Source organism: Solanum dulcamara, chromosome 7 (genome assembly GCF_947179165.1).
Source record: "Solanum dulcamara chromosome 7, daSolDulc1.2, whole genome shotgun sequence".
NCBI classification, from domain to species: domain Eukaryota; kingdom Viridiplantae; phylum Streptophyta; class Magnoliopsida; order Solanales; family Solanaceae; genus Solanum; species Solanum dulcamara.
Window position 1 is genome coordinate 19,859,977 of NC_077243.1, and position 22,612 is coordinate 19,882,588.

The following is a 22,612-nucleotide window of genomic DNA, read 5'->3' on the forward strand; positions in this document are numbered from 1 at the left end:
TACTGTCATCTTTATTACTACTCCCTCCGTTCACGTTTACTTGTTCGCTTTGGTCTTTGCACGTCTCTTAAGAAATCGTGATTAGTTAATTTTCTTGCTGACGAACATAATGGTGCTAAACTTGGCCTCATGCCAATGAGAAATTCTTGTAATAATCTCCATTACGAGATGACTCACTCACAAATTTCCAATTGAAAATCCGAAAGGAAAGGCCAGTAAAAGAGGATAAAGGGGCGCGCATACTTTGGTAGATATCTGAATCTCATATCGAAATAGAAATGGAAAAATTACGCAGATAAATAAATATATACTAGTTAATTAGCTAACATTGCTATAGTTTGAATTAATTATGGTTCGCGGCAAACATTTAGCTGTAATTACAGTTTGAGTTTTGTATAATTCACGCAATTATACAGTTGAGTTTTGTATAATTCACTCAATTTATACAAACGTTGTGCGCGAATCGAATTGTATAGCGAAATATACAAACACTACAAATTGTATAGCAAATTATAAAAACATTGTGCATGAATTGTATAGTGAAATATACAAACATTATACAAAAATTGCGAATTGTATAGCGAATTATACAAACGTATACAAATGTTGAGCGAATTATACAAACGCTGCTATAACTATAGCTACAAATTGTAATTAGCAAACTATAGCTATGGAGCATAATTAAGATATTTTTGAGTGGCCATATGCAAAAAATCCCCAATGAAAATTATGAATTTTTCATATCATAATTTTGATATTACAATATTTGATATTGTATTTAATAAAGTTGGACAGTTGATACGATATTCGATATTTATAAAAAAAGAAAAAAAATATCAATTCTTTTATATTGTGGTTTCAGGATTATGATATTTAAGAAAGCTGACCATTTGGTACGGTATTCGATTTTTGGAAAAAAAATACTAAAATATCAAATATTGCATCAAAGTATCTAGTTATATATACAATTCATATATGTTATATTTTAACTAACAGATATTTAAAATGGCATTAGTACAAAATTATATATCACATCTCACTTAATGTCATTTTGAATCTAATAGAGGATTGGTTAATATTGTTAAAGACTTTGGAATGTTGATTATTCTTTTTTTATTGAAATATTTTTTTTTGTGTAATTGGTTAACAAAGAGAATTGCTTGCATTTTCTTTTGAATATTTCTACTTGCATAAAGTATTAAGTTTAATATTATTAATTGAGACGTTTTTTCGAAAAGTTGAAATCATCAATCTTTATTAGATGAGTATTTGTAAATCAAAATCGAACAAACTATAATTATTAATTTTTTTGTATCATAACATATCAAAATCAAATTTAAAAATATTGAATTGTACCGAATTAATTTGATGCGATAATATTATAGGGAGAGTGTAACATTTGCAGCAATTGGATTTTAGAAGCTACCAGAAAATCTACTTTGCTCCGTTCAAAATAATTGATAATTTAGCCTTTAAAAGTTGATTCAGATTAATTGATATTTCACAAAATCAAAAAAATCTTTAATTTTTCTTTTCTCAAATTTGCTTATATTCCCATGATAATCAAGCCAACCATAAAAGAAAAAAATAATCATAATTAAGAGTATTTTAGTCAAAATACAACTAATTTTTTAAGAGCAATTGGATTTCTTTACTTTAAGTGCTCAAACCTAAAATATCAATTATTTTGAACTCTGAGTGTAAATAATTTGAATCTCACTATTTTATTATTGATTATTTCAGGATTAAAATACACACTTTTTTTATTTGCGGAGATAAGAATTTTGCGGTGAATGTGTGGTCATACTAGGAGCGACAAGATTAGATATGAGGATATCCTGAATAAGGTAGGAGTGACCTCCGTGATGAATAAGATGAGGGAATCGAGACTGAGATGGTTTTAACATGTGAAGAGGAGATGCATAGACGCACTAGTGTGGAGGTACGAGAGGTTGGTTATAGAGGGTACAAGGAGAGGCAGGGGTAAGTCGAATAAGTATTGAAGAGAGATGATAAGACATGATATGACTCAACATCATATTACCAAAGATATGACCCTGGATGGGAGGGTGTGTAGGGCACATATTAGGATAGAAGGTTAGTAGGTAGTGTAGTGTTATTGTCAGTTGGTTGGTGTTTGCGATGGTACTAATTGTATTATTATAGTTCTTATTTTTTTTTATCATTCTTTACTATTGTTTTTTTTCACTAATCTACCCTAGTATGATGTTTATGGAGTTTCTATTACCACATAATTTTATTGTTGTTTTGGCTACTCTCTAGTAGACTTCTGTATTGTTTCCTTTATATTTGCTATATTCTCTTAATTGTCTCATTCTTCATTATTTCGAGATTTGTTGCACTTGATCCGAGAGTCTTTCGGAAATAGTCTTTCTACCTCTACGAGATAATGATAAAATTTGCATACATTCTACCTTCTTTAGATCTCACTTATGAAAAGTTCACTGAATATATTGTTATTATATCTTAAAAGGATTAACTACATCCCGTTAAACAACCATGTAAGAGATATGCTCAGTTTTCTCAATTTTTCATCTCAGTAAGGAACAATATAATGGTGTCAACACTTTTGGCATCTTTGACGATTATGATCATTGACCGGCGGAACCAAGGGTAGTTCTATCGTTTTTCACGTTTATGGTGACAAAAGGAAGATAGCTTTGTATGTCGATTTACAACTTGTTTGGATGGTTGTTGCCTATCGTATTGTTATTTGATACGATGTTTATTTTGATTGTTACTTAATTTTTAAGGTAACTCGTTACTTCTTATTTTGTCTTTACTTAAGAGGATACAATAAGATATACAATACAATTGTAATCATTTAAAATTTATTGGATATAAGTTCATAAAATAATTGAGATCATATTAAATTCAAAATATATTAATCCTAATAAATACTGTGGATTAGTTATTTAAGTTTAATAAATATGAATTTAGTGAAAGTTTAATTTCATTGGGCTAGTCCGTCAAACATTGCTAAGCCCAGTATATCATATCATTCTAGAGGTCCAATTTGGTGTCACTTGTCAAATGACGTGGTATGTCAAGTCAAACGAAGAAGCCAATAAGATCATTCCACGTGTCAAAATGACATAGCATGCCTAGTTAAATCAAAGACCAACAAAAAATGTGTCACATGTGTATAAGTGACATGTTATCTGATTGGCCAAAGGAAGTATGTCTTCATCATAACTCTTCACCTCTATAACTATAAATAGGGTCTTTATAACTCAAAAAATTCACCAGAATTCTAACAAGAATCCAGAGAGAGCTTGTATGTCAAACTCCACAGATTTCTCCAGAGGCGGACCCACATGGTGGAGTGAGGGTGCACATACATTAGAAACTTTTTTTAAAAACTATAAATAGGGGAGGCATTAGACATTTGTAAATAACCCAATCAAAACCTAATACAAATCCAATTCAAGAAGTCTTCTTCCATTAACCAAGTTATCCTTTCTAGCTTCCTCTTCTTTAGTTGAATGTTTCGATCCTAGTTAACGATTTTGGGCTAATAGAAGATCTCTCGATTACACTGTTCTTATGTTATTCTCTACATGGTGTCAGAGACATAGTCATATGTTGACTTCTGGAATTTATTTCAAAATCAGGTTAGTGGTAGATTCAACTGGTTACTCTAAATGAATTTTAGTAATCGTTTTAATGAACTGGGATGGAGTTGTTGAATTAGTCCAATTACAAGATATGGAATACATGTATGGAATCATACCTTGTGGGCAAGGATTTATGGGATGTTGTTAATGGGAGTAACAAAGTCCTCTTGACGATTGACCAAAACATAATAGCGCATACAAAAAGTGGAAGCATATTAATGTGAAGGTAGAGTTCATCTTGAAGAGGATAATCTCCTCTGATTTATTTGATCATATTATAAAATGTAAATCAACTCATGAAATATGGAGGACCCTCTATCATTTGTTCAACAAGAAGAATGAAGTTCGGCTACAAATTTTGGAGAACGAATTGACTAACATCACTCAAGGTAATTTTTCTATTGCTGAATATTTTTTAAAGATTAAGAATTTATGTTCGGAGATATGTTTGTTGAATTCGGAGGAGGTTATCTATGAAGCATGAATGAGAAGAATTGTTATTCGTGATTTGAAACCTATATATATTTCATTTTTAACGTCGATTCAAGATGAACTTAACAACCATCCTTGGAGGAATTTGAAAATTTGTTACCATCATAGGAGTTACTAGCCAAATTGCCTAGTGTATTTGTCAAAGAAGGAGAGGAAACGCTCTTGTAGCCAACAAGAGGAATTTTAAAGGAAAATCAAGAGATATATCGTACTCTAGATTATCACGGGGTTCAAGCTCAACTGGAAATAAGAAAGAGTCTACTAATAACTATAAGACTCTCAAATATTATCGATGTGGTAAAATAGATCACATAAAAAGATATTACCGAGCAAAAAAGACAATATGGTTCAAATTGAGAAAGCTACTGAAGTAGAAGACTGGAAAAGGTGACTCATAGCTGAAAATTGAGTAATAGATATCGTGGATTTAGTCAATTTTGAAAGAGTTTGGATCCTGAATTCAGGATATAATACAATCGATCATGTGGAGAAGCAAGACAATGATGTCGTCAGTATGAAGCAAGAAACTTCTGAAGATATTCATTCTAGTGATATAGTAGTTGTTATCGAAGAAATCAAAGAAGTAGATCATGAACATGCACTGTCTGAAACATGTACGCTAGTAGTGACCATTACGGAGAAAGCATTAAGCGAGATGTATTAGAAGTTGAAGTCTTTGATCAATCATCAGCCATATCGAGGTCAATCGCTGGCTTAGATCAAACATTGAAAGCAAATGAAGAAAATAAAAATCAAATATACAAAGAAATTGACCTTGAAGGCCAAATTTCAAGTGGAGAGACAAACGGCATAATTTTGAAAGCGCTGAAGTTGATAAAGAGGCTATTGAAGAGCTAGAAAGGAAATCTGGTGGTGGATTCTATATTGGTGCCGAGACTTCGCAGGATATTGATGGAGTTTCTCTGGATAGCATAATTGTCGAGAAATTAAGAGAAAGGGGAAGCTCAAAAACTCAACGATATAAAACTCAGCAAGGAGATAATTCACATGGTTCAAAAATATTAGACATAAATATTATAAGGTCAATTTTCTATAGAGATGGAAATTTTATCAATATGTATTCTTGTTTCTTTGCAAGACTAATCGATTACAGAAAACCTTTTATCATTTGAAGAACTAAGAGGAGTCAAGAAAATTGTTGAGATCGTCACCAAAAAAACTATTCAAAGCTTCATTTAAGTTCCTCTGTGACAAGCTTGGGATAGCTTCCAAAAAATCACTTTAAGGAGGAGTGTGAAAAATAAAGTTGATTTTTTTGAAGTATAAAAAATCTTAGATATTTAGTAGAATTTTCTAGAATTTTGTAGAGTAATATGTTTGATATTTGTACCTAATAAAAATGTAGATAGTATAGAGTATTAGATAGTTGAGGAATTCTAGATTCTTAGAATCAAGAATCATCCCTACACAACTATAAATAGGGGTGGTATTAGGCATTTATAAATAACCCAACCAAAACCTAATACAAATTCAATTCAAAAAGTTATCTTCCATTAATCAAGTTATCCTTTCTAGTTTTTTTTCTTTAATTGAATTTTCCGCTCCTAATTAACGATCTTGGGCTAGCAAAAGATCTCTCGTTTATACTGACTCCATATTGGTATGTTTTATGGTGGCGTTTGTGTTTAATGTGCAGCCGATCAGGTATTACAGTCACGCTAGCATACTCATCAACGTGCCGTATAAGAAATTGGATTCTTCAAAGCATTATGTGACGGTGCATGGAGACAGGTATTTCTGATCAGTTGGACTGTTCAGATTCAATCCAAGTTGGCATGTAACTGCTCACCTACCTTGTAGTGAGATTAGCTTCAGTTGTGTGTCAAAATTTATAAATTGTTAAAGACAATCTCAAGTTAGTTAACATATAATAGTAATTAAATTTAGAGTCTATTTATAAATATATCTTTAATAAATTTGTCGAGTCTATTAAAAAAATTATTAAATTCTCGTTAATTTATATGATGTACTCTAGTTCTGCCATTTGCCCTTATCATCGTGTTATGACTTTAGGTGAATCCATGCTTCTACCCCTCTACCATGTATATCATTATTACTATAGTTTATAAAGACTACAATAATGTGTTCGACCAAGTTTAAACAGAATTTCATGGTAGAAATCTTTCAAGTTCCATGCGCTCCATCAATTTGCCTTATAGGAAGTATTTAGATATCCCTACGAATTTCACACGTCATTAGCCCACATCTACAGACAAAAGAGCGAACAACTGAACTGAAGATCAGTAAGCAGTTTATAATATTGTTGTCCAGTCCATTTCAATAGATTACACTTGTGCATGACTTTCAAGGTGTAAACAAGCAAAGAAACAAGAGCTAAATACCTAAAGAGTGCAAGTGCTCAACACCACAACAGCCTCAAACTAGAAAATAGGGGAGGATCAGAAGGAAAACAAAATCTAACCACAATCAACCTCCTGTACAAAGATATATAGTAATACTCCCCTCTCATCAAAACCCCCAGAGGAGAAAATCAACCCTTCCATCCAGGATAACTCATATTGTTGTCAAGATCACTGCTAAGAAAACCATTTTCAGCGAATTCTTGTACCATCTCAGGGGTAATAATATCATCATCTGATACATGCATATTTGGGGGCAAATCTGGAGCTTTTTGACTGAAACCACTGTTGCCAGCCGATGAAGAGGGTTCACAGTTGGATGCCGATTTGAAACTGTAGGCTCGGGGCAAATCTGGAGCCTTTTGACTGAAACCACTGTTGCCAGCCGATGCAGAGGGTTCACAATTGGATGCCGATTTAAAACTGTATATTCTACTCGGTGTGGGTCCTACACTGCTCCCCGGCCCATGCGAAGATGTTGCAGCAGCTATAGAACCATTGTTACCAAATGCAAGTCCTTCCCTCGAAGCACTACCACCTCCACTCTGTCCAGAAAGACACTGCTGTTGAACTACAGACCCACCGTTGTTAGTGTTCATGTCCTGGAGGAGCTGCTGGATCATTTGCTGCTGCATGGCCTGGCTTCCTTGCGAGGATTGAGATTGATTTTGCGACAGTAAGCCGCTACTCAGTAATCGCTGCTGTTGTTGCTGCAGATTGGTACTTGACAACCCACTGCCAGGTAAGTTCTGTGCTGTCCCTGGCAGCGTACCATTTGGCCCTTGCAACAGTGAAGATTGAGAGTGGTTTGAATTATTGAAAGAAGACACATCTTGTTGGGTTGGGTTTGTGTTTGAATTCATCGAATTCTGCCGCATAAGTGAATTTTGGAAGTTTGACAGTGCAAAAGCAGCTTGTGCAGAGCCACTTAAAGCTCCCCGACCACTCATGTGCTGGTTATTGCTGATTTGGTTATTAAGCCCAGGGTGCAGTGACATAAGCTTGTTCAACGCACTGCGATCGGTTGGCAGACCCTGAATATTACCCACCTGCTGCTCCATTTCCTGGATATTTTGCGTCTGAAATTTGGCTGTGTTATCATGTCGCGGGAAACTCTTTAAGCCCTCTGCAAAACAAGCAGAGCAGTAATCCTTTATTTAGAAGTCAACATGCCAAAAACATGCTAAAAGTTAATAACTTGATTGGTACAGATAATAATAAGGAAGGACGGATATTTTTAGTTTTATCTACAATTGAAACTAAAAAAACAAATCTATTACCAATGGAACCAGCCTTATGCTCGCTGCAAAAATCCATCAAATCCTTCATGCTATTCACGACCTCAGCGATCTGAACATCATATGCCAAAGAATTCAAGTACTAAAACATTAGAAAGCCAGATAAGCAAAGACTAACACTTAACTATATATGGACCGAGGAAAATTCTAGTCATGTTTTCTCCCCCAAAAAGTTATCTTCCCACCCCAGACTCATCCAAACATACCTGTAAGCATCTTACATATCTTTTGGAAAATCCCAAATCATTAAGTGACTGTAATTCCAAACTCTTGGCAAGTTGACGTCCAGTCGTGACAACCCTAACGCACAACAGCATAAAAATGCGACATGAGATTATAGTTCAAACCAATTGTCAGATATAAGAGACAGTACATCTCCCGAAATTAATGAGAAGTTTATTCTCTATGGTTAGAAATGCTTTTACCACTATGAACTCCTGCTATTAAAAAAAAAAACATAATGGAAGCTTGTAGTTCAAAAGAAATCCTCATCAGGTGTTCTCTATAACTTGAAGATCAAACACACTTTTTAGGGGCCTATCTCAGTTGTTAGCAGTAATAGAAAGTCATTACACTGGAAAACATATACTAATATGGGTTCATCATTTAGGATGAGGTACATCCAAGTGAGACAACCCAGTAAATACAGTAACAGACACCACTCACAATAGAAATTGGAATCATATACACAAATTAGTAGACAGACAGGAACTAGATATCAAGCTAAAACAGAAGGAGAAACAAAAAGAATTACATACAGAGAAAGTGATAAAAAATCAGACAAGTAGCCTTTTTGTGGGTGTGGGTGTGAGTGGGAGTGGTTGTGTGCGCGCGGGTGTTAGTGAGGAGGGGGGAGGGGACAAATACAGACAAGTAGCTTTTCACTCACATGTTGCTGTTTGCTTGCAAATCCTGTTGAGAAACTCCATCAGGTCCAGTTTCTGTTAATGTACTTTGGCATTTCTGAGCAACCTGTAGCAATTGATTTACCTACAAAGAACAATGATATGAGGGCAAGTTCTAAACACTGAAATTGCTTCTCATTCGCTGTCAGCTGAGTCATAAAGACTAAGTTGAAAGGGATCGTTGCACAGCTGGTGGATCAGGTCAATTAGAATCATCTCATTCTATTCCAAAGCGAAAATCTTCAGGACCTCCACAGCAAAGAGGGTTTTTCACCAGCTTGCCCCAGTCAAATCAAATCACCAGGTTACAGAACAGTTGAACAGATAACACATCCAATACATTAGTTGCATGAGCCTTCCATCCAAGAAACAATTGGAGGTGACCATATAAACAACATTAAGAAATCCTCTAAACATTGATTAATCCAAAAAGCCCCAAAAACGCATACACATTCAACATGAGAAACAAACACCTGCAAATGGAATATACTGGACAAAGAAAAAAAAGATACAGACCCTTGGCTATCTTAATGAGTGAACAGTATTAAATGTTTAAAACCCTAAAAAGCAACTTCATATTGAGGGTGATCCAAAAAGTTTACCGCCAAAAAAAGCTTAGAAGAGCTAGAGCCTGTAAAATTTAATTCAGTTCAATACCTGTGGTGCAACTAATCTCCTAGGAAGAAGCTCTTCATGGCGCCGAGCACAAAATTCCCACGACAATATCTGAGGAAAAGCAGAAAATCAAAGCTATAAATGAATTAAGTAAACTAGGCACTCATGGGTCACAGCTGATCATTTTTACGGTACCTTCAAATCAGAGGCAAAAATGATTCGGAGTTGACCTTCCCGAACCACACGAAGTTGTTCATATACACTTTCCTGAACTGCTTTTGCATATTCCAGCATCATTAACCCTGAGGGGAATCTGCATTCGCGTGGAAAATCCAAAAACAAGAGTTCATCGATGACACCACTGCTAAATTTGATTTCATTCAGCCTGGGAAGAACTTCGAAAGTTGCCTCTGTTAAAGACCACCAAAAAAGAAGCAAGTCAGATGTCAGGTATTATGCAATCATACCTCAAATCATGTTTTTTTGGGAAAAAATTGGGATTTGAAATCATGATTCCAAATTGCAACATTGATTTGGAATCATCATTTGAAATCATGACTTCATATGCATGTCCAAACGCAAGCTTGCCGCTCTTTTAAAGTTCTGCCTCCTGTAGCTAAATAAACAATAATTGCTTATGCCAATGTTTTGGCAATTAATACCAATATCAGTTTCTCCATTGCTATATTTTTATTGTGAAGTCACATGATTGGCTGAAATGGTTTTGCACATATTGTGTGCTGGTGATATGGTCTGACCTTTTTCTATGCTTTTATTGAGCCGAGGGTCTTTCGGAAACAGCCGTCCTACATTGGTAGGAGTCAGGTCTGCGTACACTCTACCCTCCCCAGACCCCACGATGTGGGATTTCACTGGGTTGTTGTTGTTGTTGTTGTTGTATGTTGTTCTCAGAAGCTCATACTTCTAATTTCAAAGAATGTTTACAGGCAGCAGCCAAAGCAAAAAGAACAGAAAGCATGAAAAAATCAATGTCTGCAGGGACTTTAAACACCAAGCAACTAAAGCAATTGAAAAAAGCTGATAGAGTAAAATAACACACACAAGTAATGCAATAAAAGATAACTATAAACACTAATAACAGTTAAATGAAGAAAGGGATCAAAAAATGCAATTAAGAGAAATATACCAAAGTAAAAACCATGTCTTTTTTTTTTCCAAAAATGAGGTAAAACAACATGTCAATTAAGTTGCAGAATCAGATTTAGTAACTGAGTACATTGTGACTAATATCTATTTCTCTTCTCCTGATCAGTAATAATTCCCCTGTAATGTTTCTATCAATTTTACATCTATATGTTCATTATTTAGTTCCACCTCTTCAACCCATAGTCCCATGGTTGCTGAGTCAGATGCCTTATGAGGCTTCACAATTATCGGTTTCCACCTATTCTGACAACTAAAGGTACAAAGGAAGAATGAGAACAGCAATCCATATGTCACAGGACAATCCCATGTGCCAGGGATCAATGTATTATATAAGATAAGAGTCGGCAAAGTCACTTTACCAATCTGCTTTTTAATTTTAGAGTTTTTGCTTTATTTCTATTTTTATCTAAAGACCTTTCAATTTGAATAAAATAGTCACTGGGACCTACCAGTGACCTTAATTTAAAAAAAAATGTATATAAGATATTACATCTCGTATATTCGATATTTACAATTCTAAAGCAACACAATAAGAGCACTGTCCTCCAACGATTCTAGCTTATACAAATCTACCAAGACCATATTGTATAAATGAGCATCTTAAGATTTCAAATATAGGTTTACACTTTTCTTTTTTTTCTTTTTTTGGTGCTCAAGAGACATCGACACTTAAGTTCCAGGTTGGAATTTATTAAAATTCTAATTTGGACATGCACTGCTACATATTCTACTAGCAACATTCAGGTTTAGCAAGGGGGTATGCAATTTTTAATACCACAGTTACACAGCTCCATCTACTGCAGTTTCCAAGTGTCAATTCCTCCAAGAATTCTGTCCTTCTTCAAAGGGATAAACTGAAGCTTTTTTCCATAACAGTTCCTTTTGATTCAAGAAAGACCACATCAACTATCATTATGGCCCCAATGAGGTGAAACTAGACAATATAGTGTAATTATGTAGATAGAGTGTCTGATACAAACTGAAATTTAACCTTCCAAGCAGACCAAGTTATATTTACCAACCCTACCCCATTCCTCCTCCATCCCTAAGGAAATGTTCTCAAGTTAAAAGTAAAGGCAATCATATTCCCCACATAAATAGTGGTTTAACTCTTATGTATCAAGAATGGCTACCAGCTGATAGAACACAAGCAATAGAATTGATGGTATCTACAACATGACATAACATAGTGATGTGTCAGCTTCAAATCATTGATATTAATTAACTGTTTCCACTTACCAAATCCTCTGCCTGATTTTGAGCCACAAATATCACAATGCCATGCATCCTGGTGTCCCAAAAAAAAAAAGGAACAGAGCAAAAAAAAATAATTAGACTAAGTTGCTTATGGAATAAGTTTAAGGAGAAAATGAATTAAAGTAATGGAAGACCCAGTCATATTATATCAAGCAAACAGGACAATATCACAAGAACAAAATCATAACCAGACATAACCCCAACCATATGATATTACATTACTCTCTCTCAACCAAGCATTCAGCATAGCACATGACGTTGAACAAAAAGAGCACAAAACGATAGCAGTGGTGATAGACCAATTTCTAACTTCGGGCCTTAGAAGCGAAAAAGTAATTCAAGTAGAAAATCCATGATGGTAAAAATTACCATAGTTGACTGTGGAAACACGCCAAGTGAATGATGCCCAACATTCTCGTATAATGACAAGCACCATCTCTTCTTTGCCCGTGGGGAATAATACTCAGCCACAAACTTTCTCCAGTAAGCAATGGAGTTATCCTAATAGACATGATAAATCAAACAGAAATTACATGCATGAACTTGTTCTGTATGGGTGTTCACAACGAGAAACAATGTCACTCACAGGAGGTCGTTGCCGCTGATGATACAAGTATTGCATTAACCGTCTAGAACACAAGACACCATCAGAGGGACGCTTCATTCCTGATACAGGCTGCACGCTTTGTTGTTGAATTTGTTGCCTTAGCTGCAGCTGCTGCTGTTGCTGCATTAACTGTGCTCTTTGCATCGGTGGAAGATACTGCAACAACTGTTGATGCTGTTGCTGCTGTTGCCTAAGCCTCTGCTGCTGAACCAGGGCTTGTAACTGAGGACTGGAGTTCTGCATCTGCACAGGATCTTGTCTTTGCAACAACTGTTGCAGAACTCGCTGCTGCAGAATATCGTCTTGCTTGATGTCTAGCCGCGGTTTCTTTTGCATCTGTGACAAAGCAACAGGATCCTGGATGAATGATCCTGGAACCCTAAGGCCTTGACCGTTGGCCAGCTGAACCTGCCCAACTCGAGATGTTGGCAAAGAGGTGGCACTAGAAGTGCCGTGACGCTGCTGATTATGTTGAGGTTGTTGGGAGTTAGGATCTTGGTTAGAGCTTTGCTGAGCCACTGAGGATCCATCCATGACTGATGAACCAGACACACTTATGTTATTAGAAGAAAATGACAAAGGTGATGCAGGCAACCGCATGTAGGACTCCGTATTAATGCTGGCACTTCTCTGAAGATTGGGACCCCCTGAAAGTCCTGAATTGGCATCCGTAACCAATGAACTTGCCCCAACACTAGGACCTGAGCTTGCTACACTATTCAAAACAGTATTACTGACATCCCCAGAAGGAGGACCCAAGCTTGACCGTGCATTTCCAGGTAGTGAATTTGATGAATTCCCAAAAGATGAAGTCAAGTGAGAATTTCCTGCAACTTGAGACTGCCCATCTCCTTGGAAAAAGATACCAGAACTTGAAGGAGAATGTGCCATCCCTCCAGCCACACGAGAAGGCGCCATTGGAGGCACAATCCCCTGGTGGCTGGAATCCAAGTACCTCTCCAGTGCTTACCCCTTATTTTATTTCAGGCTCTAGAGTGCAGAACTAAGTTTAAGCCTTCTTATATAACCTTCAAAAATTCATCAAGCAATCTGGAAACATCAAATCATCCGATTATATTACTATCCTCGCCAACCAAATGAAGCACCCGATCTTTTTTTCCTGTGTAGTGACAAAAAATTTATATACATATCATTTTAAAAAAAGGTAACAACAATGATACATATGAAGAACCCAATTTGATACAACAAGCATTGAATAAAAGTAAAAACTTTCTGTCCTAGCACCTACCAGGGGTGGATTTAGGGGATTGGGATGGGTTCACCCGAACCCCCTTTGCAAAAAATTACATTGTATATATAATGTAATTTTTTTACTTTTTTTTGGTATATATATAGATTTTGAATCCCTAAACACAAGACATGAGGTAGGCTAATTGGTTTAGGGGGTACAAAATTTACCTTGAAATTCCAAGTTCAAATGGTACGACATTTCAATATTTGGAACCCCTAAGTGAAAATCCTAAATCCACCACTGGCAGCTACAAAGACCATGTATCAACCAGGTGAAGAACACGACATAAAAAGTATTAAAGTGCATGTATAAGAGAGACAAAATCAAAACCCTACACCGTCATTGTATTCATACAGACAAAAGATACAGCAAAATTCATCCATGAAAACCCTAATCTTATAAACAACTAAAAATAAATAGGAAAAAACAGGTTTTTTTGTCTGGGTTAATCACAAATACTCTTTAAGTGGGAACTCCAGTGGTAAATGTGAAATCAAACAAACACTCAAAAATCAAACATTCTTTCATGAACCCATCACCCAAAATTTGGTACAATAGTAAAAATCACTCGAATCTTGTACAAATTCAACACAAAAAACATCGGTGTAACATTAATTCATCTTCTTGGCAGCATCAGCTTCACCCCACTGGAAATGAACATCAAAAGATCAAGAGTAACAAACAACACAGAATTCATGCTAACGGAAGAGCTCACTAAAATCATGCTAATAACAATTACAACCAACATAAAAAAAAAAGTTTTAAACAACATAAATTAAAAGGAAAAGAAAAATGAACTAGAGGTGTAACGGAAGAGCTACGAACCTTGCAAGAGCGTAAACCAGATAGAGAGAGAGAGAGAGCGCTATAGATTTTAGGGACTAATTAATCGGAGAAAACTTCGATGACGAATTTTATACCTAGCGGGAATTGTCCAGGTAAATGACCGGCTTGACCTGTACTTAACCCTACAAAAACCGGTTGTAGCCGGTTGCTTATGGACACGTTGCAATTGTAATAAGATCACGTAGGCGGTGCTTAGATCATACGGTGGGCGATACGAGGTAGTAGAGTTAATGAGACACGTGGCGATTTTTTGTTGGTTGATCTTGTAACGGAGAACTTAACAAGGTAGGTCTCGTTAAGGCAGCTGGAGGTAGAACCATCCCCACCGTTAGATCGTAATGATATTTTTTGTTCATTCTTAGAAATATTAAAATTTGGTACATGTATATGTAAATTTCCTTATGTAATCAATTGTTAAGAAATAGAATTGTTATTAAATATTTTCTCGTATTTTGGTGATAAATAAAATTCTACAAGTATGGGTTTTAAAAAGTGCATATGCATATAAATCTATACAAAAAATTTAGCAATGGTGAAAAATAAAAACTTTGTAAGATCATAATTCGCAACTTTTTTTTTTTGAGATTGTGTCATTTTCTTTCGATTTTAGGAATTTTTCACGATCAAATGTTAGTTAGATTGAGTGTTATATTCCAACAACTTTCAAACACCTTTACAAGTATTTTTAGTTCCTTTCGAAAAATTTACTTGACCTTATAAATAATGTATTTTTAATTATTATTATATTTACCGTTAAAATTGTGATGTAATTAAAATTTTAATTTCTTCCTTGAGAATTCAAGCATTTAACAGCAGTGAAGCATAATAATAATCAAGTTCTTGTGGCCAACTCCTCACTATTAAGACATGATGATTAACATCTCTATTGTTTTATTGTAATGATTTGTTTCCGTCGTTATGGATAAGCCAAGGGGAAGGAAATTTGGGCCAAAAAACTTTTGACTAGTAATTTAGAAATTTTCAGCCTAGGCCAGATTTGGACGAAATCTGAGTCAGGTGAGCTCTGAAGTAATCCGATATGTGATGAGTGTTTTTAATATGAATTCGATCGTTTGAGTTGATAGCCAAGACATTAAGGAGTCTGTACGATTTTATGAAATCCAATTCGGGCAAGTAAAACTCATGTAATTGATCTTGACGTGAAAGAGTTGTTTTGGGACATCAACAATTAAGGGTGTGTTGCAAAATGGGGGCCTGGGACTCAAATTTCGAGTTTCTATTCCTGCGCAACCCGCCACGGCGGAATTATTTCCACCATGACAGGGCTATCATGGTGGGGTAAGTGGCGCCATGACAGGATAGTTGTGGATTTAAACGAAGGAAAGTCCCAAAAATGTTATTTTCTACAATTCTCGTTTTTGGAGAGCAAAGGGACAACCCAGCTAGGGTTATTCCTTTCAGTTTTCCACCCATTCTATCGACAAAGGTAAGTTAAATACTCCTATAACTTGTATTTTTATTCTTAGAACCTAAAAATCCATGGTAAATATCTTAGGGGAGGGGTTCTTGGCCTGAATTTAATGGTGGAAAATAACCCTAATTAGGTTATAGGATCAAGAACTTGGACAATGGTTGTCAATTTGATATAAACCAGATAAATTAGGTCATTGTCACTAATTCTATGCATTAATTATTTGTCTTAGACCAAGAACAAGCCAAGATACTGCGGAAAGGGAAAGCTTCAATTCTTTAAAAGCATTCAGGCTTGATTTTGAAGTAGGTGATGGTTATTTCCTGTCTATGATATATGTGCTTGTTACTGCAATTGATAGTACTACCTACTTGAATGAGACTAGGAAAAATATAATGAACTTAATGAAATGACTATTGTGATCAATTGCATGCAATGAACCTGTTACCTAATTGTGCAAGGTGTGAACTATTCATTGTTGATTGTGACTGTGATTGTGATTGTGATTGTGGTTGCTGGATCAAGTACCACACCGGTACATATTAGATCAAGAATCACACCGACACATAATTGAATCAAGTACCACGCATGTACGTATTGGATTGGGTGTCACGCCAACACATATTGGATGGGGTACCACGCCGGTACAATCTAATATTTGGATATGAGTTTCATGAGAGGATCATTGTTGACTGTGACATTTGAGATTGAACTATGGAATTGTTATTGCTCATGAAATGATAATTGGTAATCTGTAACTGTATATGCATGTTTTTACTATGTTGCGGTTACTTGTACATGTTTCACTTACTAGGTTGGTCGCGTGATCCTACCAGTACACCGTTGATTATGTGTACTGATAACTTGCTCTTTCCTTGTTGAGTATAGGGCATCTTCAGAAAGCTGCTGACAGACCTCAGTTAGGAGACCACTGATTTGTCGGATTTAAGGGTGAGTCAGTTCTTTCAAACTGTCGTAGATCCATCTTAGCTCTTAGTTCATCCTTCCGGACTTAGACTATATCTTGCAGATTTTATTTTACATTGTTGTTTTTTGGGTTGCATTTCCTTACTCTTAGACTTGTTACTTAGTAGTTTTGGTACAACGACTTTCAAGTTCTACGGGTTGGACTTCCGCATGTTTGACTATTTATGATTGTTGTTTAAATTTATTTTCTGAGTTCATGGGAACTCAGCCTAATACTTATATAAAAATTGTTTCCACATCTTTTTAAATGCCTATTTTGTGTTAGGGTATCAATTGGGTTATAATTTTAGTTCTCCCATCGGAGGGTTAATATGGTGCCGCTCACGGCCCCATTTGGGTGGTGACACTTACAGGATATTATATTTTATGAACTACAATTATTTGTACAATTCTCTCTCTTGGTTTTTTTTTAAAAAGTTTTTCTTGTCATCTTTTATCACTATTTTTCAATTATATGCATCGTACATTTAAACCTTGTGAAATGTCTTATTCGTTTCTTTTAGTGCATAATGTTTTTACATATGATTTTGAGTTATGCCAGCAAATCAAAGAGGAAGTATATATTAAATTATTACTTTCTTTGTGGCGTTAGTAGGGTACGAGGTAAAACTATTATGAAAAGGCAGTAAATAATAAAATAAGATCATTCTATAGTAAATAAAGATAAAACAAATGAAAAAAAAGGTATAACGCCACCCCAAATCAATTGTTATACAAAAGGAGACTATTCGTCGTTACACTTTATATCCGTTTTAGGTTTAGGAATCTGCCGTCATTAAATTTAAAACGATAAAAAAATCTACACCAATTTAGCTATTTACTTAATAATTAAAGTTTCTGATTTGTGTGACCCTTGCTACATAACATTCATATTATTTTTAGGTTTAGGAGTCTTTATCTTTGTTGTAGAATTACACTTTGGATAGTTTTTTGTAATTTTAGTATTCCATATTTTTTTAAAAAGAAAATTAATTGAAGGAGAATAATAACTTGTCTGGTTAAGCTTTGGAAGCCAACTTAAATTTTTGATAAATCATTGATGGTTGAATCGTGTATGTTAGTATTCAAATAAATTATACATTTCACTTTTGTGAAACGTTGAGGAAGAAGTTATGGATTGAATATAATTAAGGTCAAATATTTATGATGTTTGGATTGTTGTACTTTTGAAGTTGTAGGTGTGCCGCAAGCAACTATCAATCGAGCTCAATTTCAAGTCGTAATGCACAAATAATCTCAATAGAAATCTAGGGCGAATTTTATCTTTTTTTAGACTAGAATGTGTTTCAATATTTTATTTTAAATTTTCATCACATCCGTATTAACATTATGTGTTTGAGGAGATCTGTATGATAAGATATCTTAGGAAAAACTAAACTCATGCTCCATAAAAGCAAAATAATTACAGAAAAATACTCATTTACAATTCATACCCCCAAAGCATGTGACTCGCGATCAAGATACCATCGCAGTATCAATATACTGACATGGTATCATTGAGGTTTGCTTCAGTCCGTAATGATACATCCACAGTATATCGATATATTGTCATGATATCATTGATGTCTACTTCAATTCTCCAGCGATATCTCCATGATACCATCATATACTAGCATGGTATCATTAATGATTGTTTCATATAATCGGTAACACTCCTCAAATCATGTATGACACCATCGCAGTATGTAAACATCAATGATGTCATCACATAATATCATATATAATAACATGGTATCATTCATCAATGAGTAGTCCTTCAAGTAAATATCATGTACTGACATGATACCATCATAAATGTTGAATGATACCATCATATATATATATATATATTGTGATGGTATCATAAAGATTTTCCTAAGTCATTCGATATTACATGAATAATACTACCAGAGTATATTCATATATTATCATGATATTGAAAATTCTTAATGAGACACTTTTAAAATCTCCAATAATACCATAACAATACATTGCATATATTATGAAATTATTAAAGAATCAAACATTTTAAAAAAAATTGCACAAATACTGAATGATACTATTATAGTGTATATATACTGTGATGGTATCATAAATGTAAATTGGGCTTAGACTAAAGAGGTTACAAGGGGTAATTAGTTTGGGTTGAACGGGTATATAAAAGAATTATTTAGGGGTGGGATATGGAGTGGTAAATAGTTTGTTTAAAGAGTCAATTTTGTGCACTTTTCCCTTTTTTTTAATTGTTGATCCAGCTAAATATAATCACATTTTTATCTTTAATTTTTATTTTATAATTCAAACACATTATTAAATAATATTTATTTTATTGTTTTAATTATATACTAATAAATATAGGCCATGTGTAAAGTGTGTACTCTAAATTACTCCCTCCGGCTTTAGATGGGCACTTTCTATTTTACACGGTGATTAAGAAATTATTAATAGATTGATCAACTTTACTATTTTGCTCTTTGTTCATATTAACTAGCCTCTTGAAAAAGGAAATTTTTGGATCTTCAAAATTTATTTAAACTTCCAAAATATATTAATTATAGGGGTAAAATGGGAAAATTTAATTAATTCTATCCTGATTTAGTAAGTGATCAACTAATATAGGACAAATATTTTTAGTAAGATGTTCATCTACTATGAGACAGAGGGAGTAGTTATTTTAAAAGCATAAAGACCTTAGAAACATTGATTAGAGTTATTATCTTTTAGTAAAAATTCATAATAGACAAAAATGTCATTTACTATCGTTTCAATATTATTTAATTATCTTAATAATTTATCATTAACGAGTCCTAAAATATACCATACCTATTCAAAATGCAGATATATTGGAGTCAAATTTTTGTGCTACCAAAGAAAATCACTACATTGTTATAGTATTTATCGCACATTTCTTTGGACTGAAAGTTGTGAAACCTCTAGAAATATATATATATATATATTATCCAATGTGTTTATTCTTTAGTTTCTTATCATTTATCAAAATGTTCTACTTTTTCAAATAAATATATCTATTATACGACAAAATATCAAAATTTCATTAGTGTATATACATTTTCAAATAATAATAATAAAAAAAAAAAAACATCTCCCATCTCCAAACCTTTATATTGAATCTAAATAAAGAGTATTAAATTGACCCTTCACTTCAGTATATTAGTACCAACAAAAATCTTTCACATAATAACTAGACTCCTTGCCTTCTTTTGTTTGTAATTGTGATGAGATTTTAATTTGTTTATCAAAACAATTAAATATTATCATTGCTAATCTTCATTAATAGTATTATCTCCGTTACATAGAGAGAGAGACAATCTTACTAAGGTAGAAATAGTATATATTTTCTGCTTGTTCTTATTTATTTAAATTAAATATCATTGATATGATTTAAAACTTAGTAATCAGTTCAAAATGAAGCATGCATTCATATTATAAGTTAATAGCAAAGCACCAATTTGATGAACAAAATCAATTAATTATAATTATTAATAGAATTCGTGAAAACAATGGTAATCAAGCATAAACTAGAGAGCCAAGTCTGTTGATCATTGTATTGTTTAAAATTCACTTTATTTCTAAGTGTTTTTAAATATCTGTTGATTATTGTATTGTTTAAAATTCACTTTATTTCTAGTGTTTTTAAATATTTGTTTGTTCTATTCATCAAGTTTTTAATTAGTACCTTGTCGATCGAGCCCAAATGAATATGCAGAACTCAAATTAAATTTTGTGTAAGTTGATTTCTGTTAAGTCTGCTTATAGGTAGATTTCTATTTTTTCTGAAATTGTATTTAAGATGGCATGTTGCTTATTCATTTAGTGAGATGGGATGCAAGCTTAAATATATTGACTAGTTTGATTTGCTTGCCAATAACGTTACTATCAATTTAAGTGGATGATGTGATAGTAAAATCACTGATGTCACGATTCGAATCTGGGTGTGATGGCACCTGTCTTTTTCTATTGAATAAGTCAGTTTAAAAGTCAAAATTTATGGAAAATAAAGCGAAAACAGTCTAAATAAGTAAATAATAAGCAAAAGCAAAAAAATTTCAACGTAAATACCCCCAAAGATTGATTGTCACATGTACAAGCCGCTAAAGAAAACAAAACTGAAATGAAATACAAGTCTCAATATGTCTTCAACTCTCAAATAGAGTAAAACATAAAAGTACAGGAAAATTCGAGAGTCCACTAAACAACTATAGCCATCTCTCTCAAACTCCTAGAAGCCTCGAATGATCAGAAAGGGGCGGTGATCAAAGTCCAGGCTTACAAGCTACACAAGTGAAGAAGCAAGGGTGAGTATCAAACAACACGGTACCCAACAAGTTAACTAGAAAAAACTAAGTAAGAAATCTAATAGAATACACGAACTCCTTTCCAACCCAACCGTACCTCATAACTATAACTTGCACAGAAATCAGCCCAACCTAACAGCTCATACTAAACAGTTCAATAAGGTTCAGAACTCAGCTCAATATCACAAGATATATCGTTCCAATAATCACAAGTCACAAATAGACATCAAAACTGTCACACACAAATAAGCAGAACATGTATATGCACACTCAATGATCATGTATGTGTGCAATTGCCGGCAAAGACCTTGGCATAATAAACTCTGACCAAAAATGACCTCGGTCTCATAATCTCGGACCAAAAATAACCTTGTTCTCATAATCTTTGATTGAAAATGACCTCGATCTCATAATCTTTGATCGAAAATGACCTCAGTCCCACAACCTCGTAGGAAATGACCTCAACAATATAATTCCGCAAAAAATGACCTCGATCTATCAATCTCTCGCTGAAAATGACCTCGGCAGTATCATATCTCTGATCGAAAATGACCTCGGTCTAACAATCATATACCTCTCATCACAGTATTTCAGAACCAATGCAAATAACATGCCCACACAAATAATGAGGAATAATCAATTCAAACAAACCGCAATCATATTTAGACTATCAAGTATTTCATCAATACATATAGATATCTAGATCACAACATGTATTATTCAATTCTCAATAATAACACACCTCATCTTTTATTAACCCCGTCGATTTAGATTAGATTAATTTATTTCACAATTCAACCTGTAACCTCATTCTCATTACTCCCCAACACATATATACTCGGGAATTTGGTATTCTAGAATATTCACAAAGTTTTAAGAGTCCACTTACCTTAACCAAGACGCGATTAATCAATCCACGCGAGTCTTGACCTTTCGATTATATTTTGATTCGCCACAATCTATTCAAATGTTGTTTCACAATCAAAAATCAAGTCCAACGACACTAAGAACGCGAAATTCGGTGAAAAAAAGGTCAAAGACTCAAAATCTGATTTCGAAAATAGGGGTTTAAATCCAGAATTTTTTGGATGAAATTGTTCCTTTTAGTTTTAGAAACTCAGTAGCGAAAACCATTTTAAAAACCCAACCCAAATCAAGTCATAGTCAACGATTAAAGATTTTTCTCAAAGTTTTTGAAAAAGGGGTTATATTCATCCATTAAAATCCCCAAATTCATGTTAAAATCAACAATTAATCATTGAGAAACGACGAAGTAGAGTCAAAATAACTTACCCAATGAAATCCCACGAGAGATCCCTCTCTAAATCGCCCCTACCGAGCTCCAAAATTTTAAAATGGAGAAAATAGCATAAACTCCGGCCAAAACCCCTCTCAGATGTTGCTTAAGCGACTAGGGTTCACTTAAGCGGACCCTTGCTT

The 22,612-nt window shown here is 34.2% G+C and overlaps 1 protein-coding gene across 2 annotated transcripts; it reads right to left on the reverse strand.

The window, feature by feature from the left end:
- Positions 1 to 6,380: 6,380 nt before the first annotated feature.
- Positions 6,381 to 14,495, reverse strand: LOC129893837 (probable transcriptional regulator SLK2). Of its 2 annotated transcripts, none has more exons than XM_055969253.1 (10): positions 14,438 to 14,495; positions 12,340 to 13,480; positions 12,123 to 12,254; positions 11,736 to 11,784; positions 9,525 to 9,739; positions 9,372 to 9,440; positions 8,699 to 8,799; positions 8,016 to 8,109; positions 7,792 to 7,861; positions 6,381 to 7,637 (listed from the first exon to the last, which is right to left on the reverse strand). In XM_055969253.1, the coding sequence occupies exons 2-10, from the start codon at positions 13,276 to 13,278 to the stop codon at positions 6,643 to 6,645; spliced, it is 2,664 nt and encodes an 887-aa protein (XP_055825228.1). In that variant the 5' UTR covers positions 13,279 to 13,480; positions 14,438 to 14,495; the 3' UTR covers positions 6,381 to 6,642. The 2 variants fall into 2 exon arrangements, with proteins under 2 accessions (XP_055825228.1, XP_055825227.1); XM_055969252.1 differs by lacking the exon at positions 14,438 to 14,495 and adding an exon at positions 13,780 to 13,798.
- Between the last annotated feature and the right edge of the window lie 8,117 nt (positions 14,496 to 22,612).

Bases quoted from the DNA above. Each gene is read 5' to 3' on its own strand.
- LOC129893837 (XM_055969253.1), bottom strand. From the start codon at position 13,278: ATGGCGCCTTCTCGTGTGGCTGGAGGGATGGCACATTCTCCTTCAAGT. The intron at 11,785-12,122 runs GTAATTTTTACC...TTGGGACACCAG, and splicing joins TGTTTCCACAGTCAACTATG to GATGCATGGCATTGTGATAT. The intron at 7,638-7,791 runs GTAATAGATTTG...CTTGTTTTGCAG, and splicing joins GCATAAGGCTGGTTCCATTG to AGGGCTTAAAGAGTTTCCCG.